General features: G+C 36.2%; 5 protein-coding genes and 1 long non-coding RNA gene across 8 annotated transcripts; 3 read left to right on the top strand and 3 right to left on the bottom strand.

Moving 5' to 3' along the window:
- The first annotated feature begins 20 nt into the window (after nucleotides 1-20).
- LOC107270655 (protein ELYS) lies at nucleotides 21-9,406 on the top strand. 2 transcript variants are annotated; one of them, XM_015745845.2, is made up of 6 exons: nucleotides 21-474; nucleotides 706-1,083; nucleotides 1,341-1,653; nucleotides 1,721-7,741; nucleotides 7,814-7,895; nucleotides 8,117-9,406. In XM_015745845.2, exons 1-6 carry the CDS (start codon nucleotides 445-447, stop codon nucleotides 8,262-8,264), a joined length of 6,972 nt encoding a protein of 2,323 aa, XP_015601331.1. In that variant the 5' UTR covers nucleotides 21-444; the 3' UTR covers nucleotides 8,265-9,406. The 2 variants fall into 2 exon arrangements, with proteins under 2 accessions (XP_015601331.1, XP_015601332.1); XM_015745846.2 differs by having other exon boundaries at nucleotides 22-474; nucleotides 7,814-7,891.
- A 965-nt stretch (nucleotides 9,407-10,371) lies between these two features.
- Nucleotides 10,372-12,495, bottom strand: LOC107270658 (coiled-coil domain-containing protein 50). Of its 2 annotated transcripts, XM_015745850.2 has the most exons (6): nucleotides 12,294-12,495; nucleotides 12,140-12,202; nucleotides 11,937-12,054; nucleotides 11,680-11,857; nucleotides 11,174-11,597; nucleotides 10,372-11,093 (listed from the first exon to the last, which is right to left on the bottom strand). In XM_015745850.2, exons 1-6 carry the CDS (start codon nucleotides 12,349-12,351, stop codon nucleotides 11,080-11,082), a joined length of 855 nt encoding a protein of 284 aa, XP_015601336.1. In that variant the 5' UTR covers nucleotides 12,352-12,495; the 3' UTR covers nucleotides 10,372-11,079. The 2 variants fall into 2 exon arrangements, with proteins under 2 accessions (XP_015601336.1, XP_015601335.1); XM_015745849.2 differs by having other exon boundaries at nucleotides 10,372-11,597.
- Nucleotides 12,462-14,749, top strand: LOC112494795. The gene is made up of 3 exons (XR_003060629.1): nucleotides 12,462-12,573; nucleotides 14,222-14,474; nucleotides 14,646-14,749. It is a non-coding gene; the product is annotated as an uncharacterized LOC112494795 (long non-coding RNA).
- Nucleotides 12,624-13,699, bottom strand: LOC107270662 (TPPP family protein CG45057-like). The gene is made up of 3 exons (XM_025088017.1): nucleotides 13,419-13,699; nucleotides 13,221-13,350; nucleotides 12,624-13,160 (listed from the first exon to the last, which is right to left on the bottom strand). Exons 1-3 carry the CDS (start codon nucleotides 13,583-13,585, stop codon nucleotides 12,969-12,971), a joined length of 489 nt encoding a protein of 162 aa, XP_024943785.1. The 5' UTR covers nucleotides 13,586-13,699; the 3' UTR covers nucleotides 12,624-12,968.
- Nucleotides 13,714-15,377, bottom strand: LOC107270657 (cyclin N-terminal domain-containing protein 1). The gene is made up of 5 exons (XM_015745848.2): nucleotides 15,159-15,377; nucleotides 14,905-15,003; nucleotides 14,546-14,823; nucleotides 14,236-14,454; nucleotides 13,714-14,165 (listed from the first exon to the last, which is right to left on the bottom strand). The coding sequence occupies exons 1-5, from the start codon at nucleotides 15,334-15,336 to the stop codon at nucleotides 13,890-13,892; spliced, it is 1,050 nt and encodes a 349-aa protein (XP_015601334.2). The 5' UTR covers nucleotides 15,337-15,377; the 3' UTR covers nucleotides 13,714-13,889.
- On the top strand, nucleotides 15,318-16,810 carry LOC107270659 (protein SCO1 homolog, mitochondrial). The gene is made up of 3 exons (XM_015745851.2): nucleotides 15,318-16,105; nucleotides 16,184-16,389; nucleotides 16,463-16,810. Exons 1-3 carry the CDS (start codon nucleotides 15,649-15,651, stop codon nucleotides 16,637-16,639), a joined length of 840 nt encoding a protein of 279 aa, XP_015601337.1. The 5' UTR covers nucleotides 15,318-15,648; the 3' UTR covers nucleotides 16,640-16,810.
- Nucleotides 16,811-16,900: the final 90 nt, after the last annotated feature.

Genomic DNA, 16,900 nt, shown 5'->3' with positions numbered 1-16,900 from the left:
AGCAGACTTTTTACTAAATATATTGATACATTTATTCAACGAATTATAATAATACAATTAATAATTATGAATGTATCAAATAGTGGTTAGTATTCGATTTATTGGAATAGTCCAAATGTCACTTTTGATTGTAAAGTATTGGCGACCATGTCTAACGTACTTCATGATTATGTTCGCGGTTTTAAAATGGTTACACGAGTCTTAAAATAATTAAATTTCCATTAACGTTTTCGCGATAAGTCTTGAAATTATATCGTCATTAAGAAGATTCGATAAGTAATATCTCAAATGCTAATGAGTTAAATTCGATTTGTAGGACTTCATTTCCGTATTGTGATATTAGTTTAAATCGGCGTGCACATAACCTGAAGATTTTTTTCCGCCAATTGATTCTATCAATGCTTTTTTGTGGAATCAATGCAAGGTAGAAATACTTATTGAAATATGAGAGACCTGGAGGAAACGCATTGTGAGGTATTTGTATATTTGTATTTGTCATTCTTTATTTCTATTTCTTGCTTAAGTTCGTAATAAAATCACGAACAATGCTAATTTAGAAATGACGTCAACGTGTACCTTTGATATTAAGTTGAAGTCAGAGTTGATATTGTCATTTGAATAATTTTTTACTTCTCTTGGTAAATATTTATTTTTTATAGGTATATTTAATTTTAATTATTTTTGCTACTGATTTTTTTATTAAAGGTCCGCAAAGTGATAGATCTTCAACTACCAATATGGGATCGTTTAAACAATTTAGGTGGCGAAGAGTCAGGGCTACCTGTGGGATCACAGATATACAAGGGTTCAGCAAATCCCTTGGGTGGTTTTCTACATGATACGATGTATGCATGGATAAGTTATGGACCTCGTCTTGTTGTCCTGAATGTTAGAACTGGAGAAAACATAGCATCATGGACATTCCATGATAAAGTCACTTGTGTGTCTCGATTCCCTGTTCTGTGTGGCCAAGTACCATTGCTTCTAGTAGGCTTGGATAATGGGGCAACCAGGATCAAAGACTCAGCGGGAATGGTCTGTGTATTTGATTGTTCAACCTCTCGTATCCTCAGAGCAATAAGAGTGAGTGTTTTACTTAGTCATCAATTAAACCACATCAATAAATTCACTGATCAATTAAGATTTTCAAAGATTTCAATAGCCAAAATATTCGTATTGTTATGGATCGCAAGCGTGTGGTGAATCCTTTTAGGCTTATCTGAAATTTGTCATTAATATTTAATAGATACTGTAGGCTTGAACAAACGTTTTAAAATTCACAATGATAAATTTATAAAATACTATCATCATAAATAAGAAGACAAATATTCCATATTTAGGTTCCAGCTGGTGTCGAACAAGTGTGTGTTGTAAATGGAGGTGCTGAATGGGAAGAATTAACTGATGAAAGAACAGACAGTATTCTAAGGGAAAACTGTGGAATGGCCTTTGTAGTCCTCCGCAATCTTTATCACATAGTGATTGACCTTAGACGCTCTTTATGGGATGGTGATAATTCATATTTGATCTTGGACGAGTCGTGTCCTACGGAAATTGAATTTAACGATAGCAAAGACATAAGGAAACACTCATCATCGTCCAGACACCGGCAGTACATGGAAAAACACGCAGCATGCAATTTACTCAACAGTCGTGAGTATTTCAATAGAAATTTATCTCTGAAAGCAATATTAAAAATATTTCACATCAATTTTTGCAGGAATCGAACAGTACATAAGGTTCAACCGGGAAGAGTTCGAACAGGCCCTACTTTACGAGGACAGTTTAACCTCAACTGTGATCAGCTCCAGAAAAATCGGATGCCTAATTTCCGGTTGTCTTGGCAGAGTAATAATTTGGCAGAACGATGGTTCCGTAGGTTGGGTCTGTCCTCCTATCGATGAGAACATGGCCGTCAGTCATCTAGCTCTACTGGAGCCTGCCGATGACCCAAAACCTTTCTATTACCTCTGGGTCGCCTACCAAGAAGAATCATCAAGAAAGCCACCAGTCCTAAGGATGTACGCTTTACTGTTCGAAAGAAAGTACTGTGACAAAGGAACTAATCTCTACTTCAATCTGGAGGGTGAACCCAGTTTAAAGTTCGAATTCGAGCTCGAAGAAGGCGACAGAATAACTAGTCTCTCAACCATCGAACGTGGTAGCAATCAGGAACAAACGGAATCCAGTTACAAACGCGGTGAAGACAGTCTGTTGCTAATCGGTGTCGATGGCAGGACCTTCTTATTCGATTTGAATCAGTGGTACAAGGAACAGATGCCACGTACTTTTAGCGAATGTGAAAATCCAAACAGTATAATGACCAGTTACAGAACTAAGTCCAGGGTCCAGGGTATGGCTGAGGATGCTACACTAAGTTGCACTTACGTTCCATCAAGTTTACACGAATTTCTGAGCAACAGTACTAACCCACCTGAAGAACTGCTCTATCCAAACTCACTATCCCTGGAATGGCTGGAACTTAGTATGAATCGTCTAACCTTCTGGATGACTCGTGGTGTGCAATGGGAGCTTTTGCGTGACATGGCAGCCGCTGGACCCGCGATACTTATCCAACCGTCTGAGCCTTTTCACAGATGTCTAGCAGTTGGTTTGATTCCTTTCAATACAGACTGTTCATTTTCAAGTGATCATAACGCACAGAGAGAGATGTTGCTCTCTCTTTGTCTGGAACAACGATGGTCCACTTTTTTAATAAGGTGCGCCAGGGATTGGTCTGACGGCAGTGTCGCCTATCTGTATCCGGCATTTCTAAGGTGGGGCGCGCAACGAGCGTCCATGATTAAAATAACAGCGGATCGACTCTGCGTTCCTCTCTTTGACCAATCCGGTAACTCAATTAGCGAAGCTGACGTTAAGACGTTGCGTTTCTGCTCTCAACAGCTTGAATGCTTGTCCAACGTAGTGGCGAAGATACCTACAGAATCATCAGATTTACAAAAACAGCAGAGAGCCTTGGGAAGGGTCACTACGTATCTCCAGGTGGTACTCTGGTTCTACGACGTGGGACTCTTGCCAGAGACGCAGGATCTTGACGAAGAAGCTTTACCTATCTCTCTGACAATGAGAATTCCTTATCCTTATGAGAGACTGGCTACGTTCTACAAGGAGAGACGTGTTCAAATGAAGAATAAAAGCAGACGTGGGGACGAGCTTCAGGAAGATCTCTTTATCGACGAACTCATAACACGGGAGTGTTCACCTTTGAGATTACAATGGGAACGAGAAGGTGGTGACGCAAGTCTGGAAGGTTATTATCCTCCAACGTCCTTACAATCCTTATTGAGAAGTTATCTCACTGATTGTAATGAGTCATTGACGAATGAGATGGAGCACAAACATCAGATAACGATCTATCTGCTGATGGATTTAGCTATGCTTCTTCAAGGATCTTGTCCTGGTGTAGACAGACTGATAAAGTATCCTTCGGCATTTAAGATGAGTCCAAGTTTGATAAAACTTACACAAGCCTTTTGGCTGCTCGACCATCAGGATTACCAGGGTTTCCTAGACATGATGACTGGGCAGTTGGTATCTGATTCTGATGTTAAGGATTGGCATCATAAGTTCATCATCAGAACTTTGCTCCACAACGATCAACACAAACTAGCCCTGACTTATTTGAGAGTTCGAAAACCTCCATTGTCATCTGTCAATGATCAGAGTACTGCTATTACCCTTTCCGTGGAGCATGGTCTGGTCCATTCTGCTTTTCATAGACGATTACCATCTCACTATGCTCAGCTGCTAAACTGCTTCTTCCAAAGTTGCAAGTCACGGGGTATTCTTAATGACATTTTACATTTGGCCCTGGATCCTGAGGAAGAGGAAGCATTTGTGAAGTTTCTCGAGGACAACAAGTGCGAGGAAACAAAACTTCTTTACTACTTGCAAAGATGTCGGTATACAGAAGCCAGTAATATGCATACTTCTGGTTTGGATAGAAATTATCTTCAAAAGACTTTCCCTTCGATACCTTTGACCATGCTCAATGCCTATCATTCTACGTTACCGGAAGTCACCAGAAACTTTTCTACGAATGTCAGTAAGAGGAACTTGGTGATCGATCCTGAGTGTAGATACTCTAGACCGATGTCACACTGTAAGAGTTACAACAGAAGTCAGGGACTGTACGAAACGGTGATTAAGAAAGCCAAAGAGACATTCGTTAGAGGCGATAGAACTCAAATTCCATTCATCAGCGCTCCTTGTAGCTCATTGAGAATGAACAGTTGCAATAATACTGATTGCGTCCTCTTTCCTGTTTTGGCACGCAAAACCTATGGCAAAAGAACATTAGATCAAACACGAGAAGATGATGACGAGGAGAGAAATGTTCTAGAAGATAGAAAACGTAGGAAAATTCATGATAATACTGATAGTGTGGACAAGACCGATACCAGAGAACTAGGTATGAGCATGGCTTTTGATACGCCATTGATACAGAAGAAAAGACAATTGAATTCTAATAAGAATTCTTCTGCAGAGACTCCGCACTCTATTTTAAAGATCAGACAGCTTATTCGAAATTCTACGTCGCCTACTGCAAGGATTATAGAGACGAGTGCAAGAGAGAGTGAAGAGAAAGAATCATCTAATGAAAAAGGAAGAAGACCAACTAGACAAATTCGATTTAGCATTACACAGCCCAGGGATGATTCCGTCTGTTCAGATTTGGGCGATATGGAAAATGACATTGAAGATCAGAAGGATGAGGAGGAAAATCCGGAAGATGTTAACGAAAATAAAGAGGATACATCCAAAGAAAGCAACGAAGTCTTTTTCAGTCCCAATATCAGTACTAAATCCCATAGCGAAAGTATTCTATTGACAGACAGTAGCTACAGTGGCAGAAGTATTGCTGGTCCACGTCCAAGACCAAGTCTAAGAAGAAGCACACAGTTAGCATCTAATGAATCCTTGACTGATCTTTCAAAGATTTTGCCCAGAACGGCAAGTCCTATACTCTCGAAATCTTCCTTATTGTCAAGCTCCAATACTCCACCTATTACACCCAGAGGAATAGCTCGTGCTCGTAGTTCATTACTCGCTTCATCAATTTACGCCTCTAGTATTCTATCTGACAGCAGTAATGTAGACTTTTCACCGATTCTAAAACTTCCCCAGAGTGAGAGCGCTTCTCCGTCCGTGGACAAGAAGCAGGACTCTATTGACGAGAAATACAAAATGAAGGAACTATCATGCCCGGTTGAGGAAGAATATAAAAACACTACAGGAAAAAGATTAATTTCCACATCCTACAGCAAGACAATTTCTGTCAAATCCAGCACGGTTACGAAGATCAGCACTTTTGAGGAACATGGTGCTCGTGGTGATGACGAAGTTCTTATGGAAGTAGATGATTTTGGATTGGATCGCGAACCAGAAGTATGCTTTGAAGATTCTGAACAGTTTGATAAAAGATTGTTTGGTAAAGAGCCAATGAACGTCGAGGTGCAGAATGTTTCTCAGGATAGTTCAGAAGTAAGTATCAAAGAAATTGTAGAGGATAAGGAGAACTTATCGGATGAACAACAGATGCAAATTGAAAGAAAAGAAGAAAATAATATTAAACCTAGTAAGAAGAGTATCGTTACAACTTCTGAGGAACAGGTTAACTCTTCGAATGAAGATAAAGAACAAAAAAGTGTTCATAATGTTTCTGAGGATTCCGAAGAGGAATTGATTGCTCTCAAAGATAAGGATAAGGATGAGGATGAGAGCAAAGAGGAGACTTTTCAGAGTTTCTCAAATTCTCTCAATGGTAGTATTCAGAATAATCTTAAGCCCACAGACAATGTGTCTCAGAATTATTCGCAGGAAATATCATTCAATAAAAATAGTGTCAAAGAAGTTGCAAGATCCTACAATGAAAATTCTAATATTACGGATGATGAGTCTGTACAGAGTATCCAGGATATTGAACCTGTTTGTCAGGAAGTAAATAAACCTGTACAGAGTATCCAGGATATTGAACCTGTTTGTCAGGAAGTAAATAAATCTGAAACAGGAGCTAATACTGCATCTGCACCAGCATCACAGGAATCAAAAAATATCTATGACATGTCTAACATTACTGACGATGAATCCGATGTCAGTTTGGACGTCATTGACAGTGTTACGCGCAGAGCATCTACTAAAAAAAATGATACTAATGATAATCATAACGTGAGTACCCGAAAGTACTCCATAAGGTCTCAAAGATCTGCTTCGGTTGCATCAAAGTTATCTGACGACCTAGACAATGTCAGCGATCATTTAGAATATTCTGAGATAGCGCATTCCGCATCGCCAAACGTTACAGATGTCCTAGAGAAGCTAGGCAAGACAAGGAAGCAGGAGAACACTCTATTGGCATCAGTAAGTGATGATGTATTTCTTACAAATGATAGCAATAAGTCCAAGTTGCAAGTATCTACGAAAGTCAAGGCATCAGCTGGTAAAAATACATCTTCCAAAAAAAGCCAGGAACCTGAAGAAACTAAAGATACAGAATCACAGAATGATACACCAGCACGGATAACTAGATCACGTAGATCATCCTCAGTAATAAGAAAGACTAGAGCGCAATCCGAATCTGAGTCTCATCCCGGGGAAGTAGAGAAATCAGGAAGATCACGGCGTGCCAGTTCTCTAGCTAAGGAAGTTCTGATATCATCCATCAGAACGACTGATGAAAGTTTTGGTAAAATGGCCTCCTCAGGGTCGGAAAGTTCTTTGGATATACTTACACCAAAGAAAGGTAGAACCAGAAGATCCTCATCATTGGCGAAAGACGTAATCCCTTCACCAATTCCTGAAGAAGCACAGGAAGAGAAGGTTGAGATTCCACTCAGAAGAAGTACTAGACGTGCAGCATCTGTTCAAAAGGAAATTCCCACAGTTTCTAAGACAAGTACTCGAAAAAGTAAAATGTCTGCCTCTACCTCCAGCTTGGATGCATTGGAAGAGAGTGAAGATGAGATGCCTAAGAAGAAGGGAACCAGAGGTAAAAGAGAATCTTCAGTATCAAAGGAAGCAGATACTTCTTTGACAACAAGAACAAGAAGAGCTTCTTCACTGGCTAAGGAAACTCCAGAAGAACTTCCAAAGAATAGTGGTAAGAGATCAACAAGGAAACGAGCAAGTTCTGTGCCTAAAGATACCTCAATACTAGTATCTAGAGCATCAAGAGCAAGCAGCGTGGCCAAAGAAACAATTCCTGAAGAGTCTGATGAAGATCTGACTGAACACAGAACAAGATCTTCAACTAAAATTGAGAAAGATCTTACCAGTAGCCCAGCTGGTAATACTCGAAGTCGTATATCCTTATCCATGCAATCCATACCTGAAGAGGTCGATGGAATATTAAGTTCCACATCCAAAGGAAAATCCTCCACGGCTAAAGCAAAGAAAAAGACTACACAGACAGAAAGGGAAAGAAGAGCAGCTAGTGTAGAACCTATACAAACGGAACCCAAGAGAAGAACACGTAGTATCCTTGCCAAAAGTGCCATAACTGAAGATGTTATAGAAGAAGAACCAGCAGAGCAAGCCACAGTAACTAAGAAAACTACTACTAGGAGAAAACGTACGACATCCAGTACCAGTGTTAAGGATCAGGGAGAAGTAGAAAAACTTAAAAGAACGAGAAGATCTTCATTGCGTAGCGTTGAAGGCGATGAAAGTTTTCATTTCTCAGCACCAGATCAGGCATTCATAGAATCAGATGACGAACAAGGTTAATTTTACATATATTAATAACATTCAGATATTTTATTCGGTACTAATTAATTTCATTATCTTTTTACAGAGGCAGTAGGTGAAGTACCGGACTATGTATTTTCACCACCTCATACTAGATCAAAACAGCTTACCCCAACACAGCCTCGTAGGTATTTATTTATAACGTGAAATGTTTATCTGTACCTTTACTATCCCTTTTACTTAACCTGTCCAAAGATAAGTATTTATCACACAACAAATACCAATCGTTATCACACATTTCATCTAGACTTTTAAGTCCTTTCTAGTAAACAATATCTTCTTTGACATTTCATTTTCTTCAGCTATCATGGCTATTTAAGCTTAATCAATTCTTTATTGATTTTTACAGAAGATTGAAACACTTCATTTCACCATTGACAGAAGAAGAGCAGGTATCAAATGAAAAGAGAATTTCGCGAATAGCCAAGAGTCAGGTAGCCAGAAATATTTTCCTGCCACGTTACAGAACGGAATTTGTGTTACCCAAAAAAATCTAAAAATACATCCTCCGAGTGAATCATGTTTCTTTATGAAAATACAGTATAAGGTAATGCCAGTAATTTATACTTTCCTTTGAAATATATATATATATTAATGCATAAACACCGCTTGAAGAGAGTTATAATAATTCTGTGATTCGTAGTAAAAGGATAATCACAACCTAAGGCAAAGCAAATAATGAAGTTAGGTGCCTATACCGCTTTTGTAAGATTAATTTGCATTAATAACTGTATTAATTAGTTAATGATATTTCTTACTGCTGTACTGTTAATTCAATTGTGCCAGGATGAAACGACGTTCTTTATTGTAGCCATTATATTACAATAAACAATGAACGTTTCATTCTTGTACCATTTACACACTACGTTAATCAAATATTATCAATCTTGATTATAACATATGCAAGACTCGGTCGCAATATATTTTCTTATTAATTTTATTTTTTGGAACAAATTTAACCTTAGAAAATGACAACTTTTACTTTTATCCATTTTGCAATATACGTCAGGCATTTTTCACTAGAGATTGTGAAAAGCCAAATATTGTACACGATTTATAATTTCCTGTGAATTTAGTCATACGAGTGACTCGATATAAAATTTCAAAGATCTTACAAAACAGGCATACTTCATGTCAAAAACGCTCAGAACGCACAGTGCATATAAATAAATAAAAGCACTCCTTTGGCTTTAAAAAATAGATACACGTTGCTGTATGAACGTAAACATCCTACTTTTTCTGCCATGTATCTTAATTGTTAAAGAAAACAATTATATTATGTTATCACTAGATTCTCAGATATCTAGACGAATGTATAGTTTCAAGTGGAAAAATAGTAAAAGCCTCTTCTGCTGTTTACTGTAAAAGAACAAAGTGCATTCGACAACTGATTAAATTGCAAAAAACCAATCTGATTCTATCATGCATCATGTTCTTTTAATAACTATATTTTTCTTTACTCTTTACGTTATTTGCACGCTAAAAAATGATACGAGATAAATGAACTGCTAAACACAAGAGCTAATGGTTTGAAAACTTATAAAAGGACAAAGATCATTTTGTACCATAAGGTTGTAAATAATTTATTGATATGTTCATGTATAGTTATATTAATACAATAAACGTGTAAGAAAATTAATGTATAGCATTGTCAAAAGAGCTTTTCCAGCCACCGTGGATAATACGATATCTTAAGTATACTCATTATACCCTATCAATTAATTAATTACCATCTAGCATTGTCGCACACGCACACACACACAAATAGGGTTGAAAATTTCGTTTTTTCTTTTTTTTTCGTTCATTATTATTGCGCATAATACCCTCGAACTTGGTAATGTATTAGGCATGGCTACTGAACACATTGCTAGTACGTATTTATATATATGCGCATTTGCAATTTATAAATAATTTCCATTTTCAAATATTGGAATGTAAAGCTTTTGTTAATCGGTATTCATACTTCTCATCAGAATTTTTTTCTTGCAGGAAAAAAAACCTGTTTTAGTACCTCGCATCGAGGAAACCATGCCTGATGCTTTTTTTTAAATTAAATTTGAAGAAGAAATATACTTATAATACATTTCGATACTAGTTGTCACGGTTAGTTGCGTTACCTGTCGTATTACCTGTAGAAATGAATATATAAACCTATGGAGAAAATAATATAGCGAATTCTGGGGGATAAATATAATAAATCCTCCGATAATACTCGTGTCAATCTGGTTGAAAGCCAAACGTTAATATTTCAGATCTTTGGCAGTATTGTCCTATTGACATCGCGAATAAATCAAAATAGGAAAAGAGAGACAGTGAGATACAGAAAGAAAATAAGGAAGAAAAGAGGGATAATCTTATAAAACTTAGATTGTCTTGATATCTTCAAAATTTGATATTATTTTCTAGATTATATAAATACATGATTTGTCAATTAAGAGATTCATTGCTCTTGCTTGATTGTAGAGGATCCAGAAAGAATTTCATTTTCAAATTGAATTTTCTTATAAACTATCAAAATCTACATGAACAATTTAAATTGTGTATTTATTCTGATTGAACTTCACACCTGATTATCAAACGACAAAGGGCAGAAGAAACGAAAAATTAGGGGAAAAAATCAACGTCCTATTTTCAAAATTCATCCAATAAAGTCGTCGAGTTATGAATATGATTATATTGTAAAAAAAAATAAAAGTCTGCTAGTCATTTAGCAAGCTTAAAAAAAATTGGTTTGCCTTTGCCTCTGGCTTATTGCTGCCTACTGGTTATAAAAAAAAAATTAATATCCAAATATGGGACGGTACACATTCTTAGATTATCGTCAGTTACAATGATTAATAGAGCTCAGGTCTAAAACAAATGGTTGCCCTTGAAAAGGCACGAGTTAAGTTCACGCTTCGCGAAATGGAATACACTTCGCGATTTGGAACTGATATGGCAATAATTCTCATGATTATCATTTGAATTTATGCAGTTCCTCCGGCTTTTAAGATTGCCATTATGATCTAGTGTAATTAGTTGGCTCTTAGAAAGGCCGTGAGGATTTTTCTTCCGAACACTTTTATCTAGCTCATTCTAATCTAACCTATCCTATTCTCTGTTATTGAAAGTATGTAACGTAATGTTTCCGGACGTTTCCTTTTTTTTCTTTAATAATATGTGATTACCTGAAGAGTCTGTTGTATTAATTGATTCTATTGGTGCTTGCATCCATCCTTGACTCGACGTTTTTGCTTATCTTCATGGGTCTGGGATGGTGATTGCATTTGGTTACGTCTCTGACCTTGAATAGGCATATAGCATGGTGCATCCTCACCCATAAGTTCCTGAGGTGGCGTAGGTAAGGCATATGTGGGACTCATTGTATTACTTGAACTACTTGATGAACTTCTGTGCGTATTATTACCATTGTACGTAGGATCAATCATGGCAGCAACGTTTGGCATTTCTCTGATCTCTTCGACAGGGTCCTCCAGGACTTGAATTTCCTCTGGATCTGGGTATCGTGAATATGCTGAATGCTGTCGAGATTTACTACCTGTTTCGTGAGTCTCTTTAAGATCTAGTTTGTCAGGCCTTTGAGGCTTCTCTATGGTATTCTGTTCCTCGAGCTGCTGCTGCAGCTGCTGACGTTCTAGTTTTCTTTGTTTGGCTCGCTCCCTAGCACGTCGAGCCTTGGCTCGTTCTTTGTCTTGAAGCATTTTGGCTAGTTCAGCATCTTGTGCTTCCATTGCAATCTTTCTGTCCAGAAGATATCTTTCATCTACTGGACCATCCTCGGAATCTACAGCAGCTTCCTCTTCTTCCCGTTGAAGTTTTTTCGCAAGTTCCTGTACATAGTTGTAGTATGTTCTATTAATTTATTTAAGCATTCTTTTTGATGAATAATAAATATTCTTATGGAAGAACTACCTGATCTTTTTCTTCTTGAATACGTCGCTGAATTTCTAGCTGTGCTTCTAACTGAGCTGCCTCATCATCCAATCTCAATTGTAACCTCATCCTCTCCTGGAGCTCACGTTCCTTCTGCCTTTCCTCATGCTCTAAGGATAATGCGATCTGTCTTGCCACTAAAGCATCCCTTTCTTCTCTATTAAAACAAACAGCTTTCACTACATTCTATATCTTAAAACAAAAAAGGTAATATGTCAAAAGATCAATATACTAACTGTTGTTGTACTAGCGATTGATATCGAAGTGCCTCAAGTTCCTGTTCAACCTTAGCTCTTGGTAGATCCTCGCGTACCTGAGCATTTCGTACCTTATTTCCCGTATAATGTTCCTTAACTAAAACATTCATAGTCAAATATACGTCTTACCAATCTTAACCACAACAAAGCAATGATCAATCATTAATATTCAGAATACATACTCTCTTCATCCTGTAATCTATAAGCCAAGGCGCCGTCTTCGTGTACCAGCCACTCACGACATACTGTGCCACAAGAAAGCGTACTCATTATCAAGAGAAAATTAATGACAATGAAAGAAAGTGACAGGAATCTAAATAAGTATTATTGTCTTACCTTCGTTAACCCGGCCTGCCTTAGGAAGGGTATCCGAACTTAGCACTGATTTGGCCATGTTGTATCTTCAACTACATGTATCTTCCAGAAGAGGATGAATGATGTTATCGCTCCAGGTGTCTACTTGTTTACAACCACCTTATGGAATGATGTGTTGTTTCTCCATCTTGAAAAGTGATGAATCGCTCGATCTTGTGTGGGACTAATGCGCATAGAACATAGACTTGAGAAAGTGGTGGTAAATACCATACTGGAAGGAGTATTCTATACTCTATGTAGGGTAAGTATCCTACTGAAGTACTTGAAGAATAGTGGGGATAGTAGTGTATGTAGCGTACTACGTAAAAAGGATAGTACGTACTTTTCCCTGTGGGATAGGATAGTACATTCTTCGTACATGAATGGAGTACGAGTTTATATTGTTGTCGTTTATAGAGAGAATTAGAATGGCACAGAGGCCAGGAAGAAAGTCATATTTGAACTTTGGAGATAATTGGATTCTTCAACTATTCAGTAAATTCGGATATGTTGTATATTATGAATGAATTTCTTTTAGATGAGAGTATGAGTGTTCCTTAAAGAATTTTTAGTAAAGGTATTGATTGAAGAATAAGTCATTATATGGAAAAGGATAGAAATTTGTATGTGGTTTGTTACGCTTTAATATAGTTATAATTATTTAGTTGTATGTTTTTCATCATAAGTATCTTTATGCTTGTAGCCTTGGACATATCCATCATTTGCAGATGCATCTGTACGTCCTTCTTTTCCTCTTCCTTTACCAGACTCATCAAACCTTTCTTTATGACTTCCAGTGTAATTGGTGGTGTCTGTTAGACGACTCACAGTATCACTGTTAGTTGGTTGCTGAAAGATTGTGAGGATATAATTGATGGATTTATGATGATTTTGTTTGTCACTGCTCACTGTGGTGTTCGGTGTGCCTGGCAAACCGCAGCTTGCCATTTTATCTCGTAGAAGTTTAGGAGCAATATTTTTTGTATTAGCAAGGTCGTTGATATATTTATTATAATCCTCTAATGATAAGGTTTTCTGTCTGTACAGTAGAATTTGTTGTGATTCATACTAGTTTTTTAGAAATTATTATAAACTTGTAAGGCATACTTTAATTTATTAAAAGCTATTGCTGTGTCTGTTGTAGTGATATTCTTGTCTATTACTTTTGCTTGTTTCATCCATTTATCACTCTGTGAAAGGGAAATAGTTGTACCATCGGATCTTGTATCACCAAACTTGGAAAATGCAATAAATTGACTTTCAAAAGTAGCCATTTACGAGCAGTAGTTATAAGAGATTGATTCAACCAAAATTTAATCATTCAAATAAGGTTTCTATAACATAATTTCTATTTATAATTGAATAATGATTTGTAGTACAGAAATAATATGATTTTCGATTGTTTTAAATTTGAACAAAATCTTTATTGAAATGACAGTCTTGTATGCATTGTGCAGATAAATAAACAGATAAATTCAATAATACATAATGGGTCTTAGTTTTGAAATTTTATCATGATGAAATCATACTGTTTACCAATATAATCAATATATGATCCTAAATCGAATTCAATGCAATTTATAAAGGATCTGTGTCCTGCATTGTCATAGTAAATAATAAATTTGCCATATTCAAAATATCGTTACTCGGAATATTCACAAGATCGGATAACTTGACGGCCATGTGTTTAGCTAACTTCTTATCCAGTGATAAAAAAAATAATGAACAAAGAACAACCGAAGAGGCCAAATAAAGGGTATCGGTTTCCATTTCCAAAAAATTTTGTTTATCGCCTTCCGACTTCATGTATCGTCCCAGTGTCATTAACTGTATATGGCTATACAATTCGTTGTGCTGCAGAAAAAATTTATGAATTTATAAATAAATGAAAATGTTATCTCCCTTCGTAGGAATATAATAAAACCTGTAAATAAGCTGCATCCAATACGCTAATGACAGTATCGAATATTCCTGGCGTGTGACGCAATCCCGTCGTAGCGACCAAAATTTGTATACAATGCAAAGGCGTCAAAATAGCCGGAATTTTAAAACCAACAGTCTTGAAAACTTTAAACTCCGAAGAAAATATTGTGTTTCGTGTATATTCGTGATCCTTGTCAATCCTTTGGAGTACACAGAGTACCTGTGACGAAGAAAAAAAAAGTGAAGATATTGAATTGTCTGCAGACATCAGCATCAGCAGAAATATTCTATTGAAATTAAATTTCACAGACTTGTGATATTCCTAATCCTTTTGAATGTGAATCCATTTTGCTTGCAAGTTGCATACACGACATGAGTCGCAATTTTGCCTGACTAGAAATTTTTTTGCAGATTTGAGTCCAGGTTTCCTCAGATAATAAACCATTTTCGTACTCCGTTCTGTACACTTCACTAAAGTGATTGTACATGAATTGGTCATATAAAGACACAGTGAGATACTTTGCATTAGAAGTCAATCCTAAATTTTCAGCAATTGCAAAGATTGTCTTAACTACAGGCATTGAGGTAGCTGTAAATTGTATTAATAACGTCACATGTATATTACTTAACACATACATAAGGTTTGAAAATAAAAATGTTTATGCATTACCTACGAATGGCATGAAGAATTCATTCTTTTCTCTAATAAATTTCTTTCGTTTCTCATTTTCTTTTCGAATATGTTCAAGCCAGTGGTTGTGCAGAGGCTCTGAAAACAAGATGTATTGGTGAATCAGTAAATCAAGATAGAAAACTTTAGATACACTATTTTTATATATTCTATGAATAACAAAAATACTTTTCAATGCTGTATGTGAAAATTCTCAAGTTTATTTATTGAAAAAATAAACACACTTCAATTACCAATGTATGCTGTGTCGATATCCATTTTCGTCAATTTCACTTTGATATCAAAAACAATTTTTTGCCTGTAATTATCAGATTCTTCGAAATTCGCTCCAATCTGCTTTCTTGCTGCGGTTACACGAAGTTTATAAGTAATACTAAAGATGGAGCCATTTCTGATTTTACTTATCTTCATGCAAAAGTGGTTAAAGCAGAGAACGACAATTGACCGATCGGCAATTTCCATACAGACCGCACAGTTCGTGCTTCGTAGTCTGCTTCTGGAAGTAAAATTCTAAGCACAGTTAACGCAATACCGGTATTAAAAAAATAAAGAATTAAATAAATCATCAGTGGGAAGAATTTAGTGTGGCCTTTGTAGTTTATCACAATCGTGATTTACTTTCTCATATCTATTTTCCTCGTTGAAACATTCGGGGAATGTATATTGTGGAAATATAACTTTTTTTTTTGAAGATAATATAAAATATTTATAAAAATATAAAGAATGTCAACTTTAATGTTACGAACATTTATGCCGTTACAGAGATGCACAAGGCATAATTTAATTAAGCTGTATATTAATCATAGTAAAAGTATTTATACCAGTAGAGTATTGTGGTTGGAATCATCGGAGTCAAAAATACCAAAAAGACAAGATAAGAAATTGAAATCGCCAATATCTTGGAAGAGTTTATGCGTGACAGCTGTAATAGGTGGTGGATTTTTGTTGTTCATGTATTATTTAAGAGAACAGAAGGATATAGCTATAATGCGTGAAAGGAAACGTCATTTGGGAAAAGCTCAAATTGGAGGAACGTTTGAGTTAATCAATCCTGAAGGAAAGATAGTTAAATCTACAGATTTTCTTGGACAGTGGCTTATGATTTATTTTGGATTTACTCACTGTCCGGATATCTGTCCAGACGAGCTTGAAAAAATGACTAAAGTCGTTGATGGCCTTGGTAATACATACAAACAAATATTTCTTTTCAGTTTCATACTAACTAATCGTTAATTATTTCTTTAAACATTCTTTATAGAGAAAAAATACAAGATCAAAATTCAGCCAATATTTATAACAGTAGACCCTCAAAGAGATTCACCAGCTATTGTTGGGAAGTACATAAAGGAATTCTCCGATAAATTCATTGGACTTTCAGGCTCCACTGAGCAAATTGCTCAAGTATGCAAAGCATACAGGGTGTACTTTAGCAGTGGTCCAAAGGATCAGGACAATGATTATATTGTAAGTGGATGAATGAAATGCTTTTTCCTTATTAACAATAACGAATGATTCAACATAATTTCAAAACTTTCAGGTTGATCACACTATCATAATGTACTTAGTAGACCCGGATGGGCATTTTGTGGATTATTATGGGCAAAATAGAAACGCAGAAGACATAATAGATAGTGTAGTAATAAATAAGATCAAATATGATAAACTGGAAAATAAGTCTTTGTTACCATCATTAGGTTTCAAAGAACTAGCTTAGAAAAAGAAATATATATATTGATGCGCAGGTGGATATGACTAAATTTTCAAAAAGTTACGTTAACAATGTTTAGCTAGCTTTTGTACCTACATGGTACTGTGACTCTTTTTAGTTTACACTCACAGAGTACTACCACTTAGTAGTCAAGATAAATAAATTTAATAAAAAATATCTCTTGATTGTTTATTATTTAAACCTCTTCCTAAATAATTGATAATCATATTACTTTAAAGAGTCATGATGGGCAGTAAAGAAAAGAGC

The sequence above is a fragment of the Cephus cinctus genome, unplaced genomic scaffold, assembly GCF_000341935.2.
Source record: "Cephus cinctus unplaced genomic scaffold, Ccin1 Ccin1_scaffold0806, whole genome shotgun sequence".
Taxonomy (NCBI): Eukaryota; Metazoa; Arthropoda; class Insecta; order Hymenoptera; family Cephidae; genus Cephus; species Cephus cinctus.
Note: the sequence above shows the minus strand (reverse complement) of the source record. Positions and strands in the feature narration are given on the sequence as shown.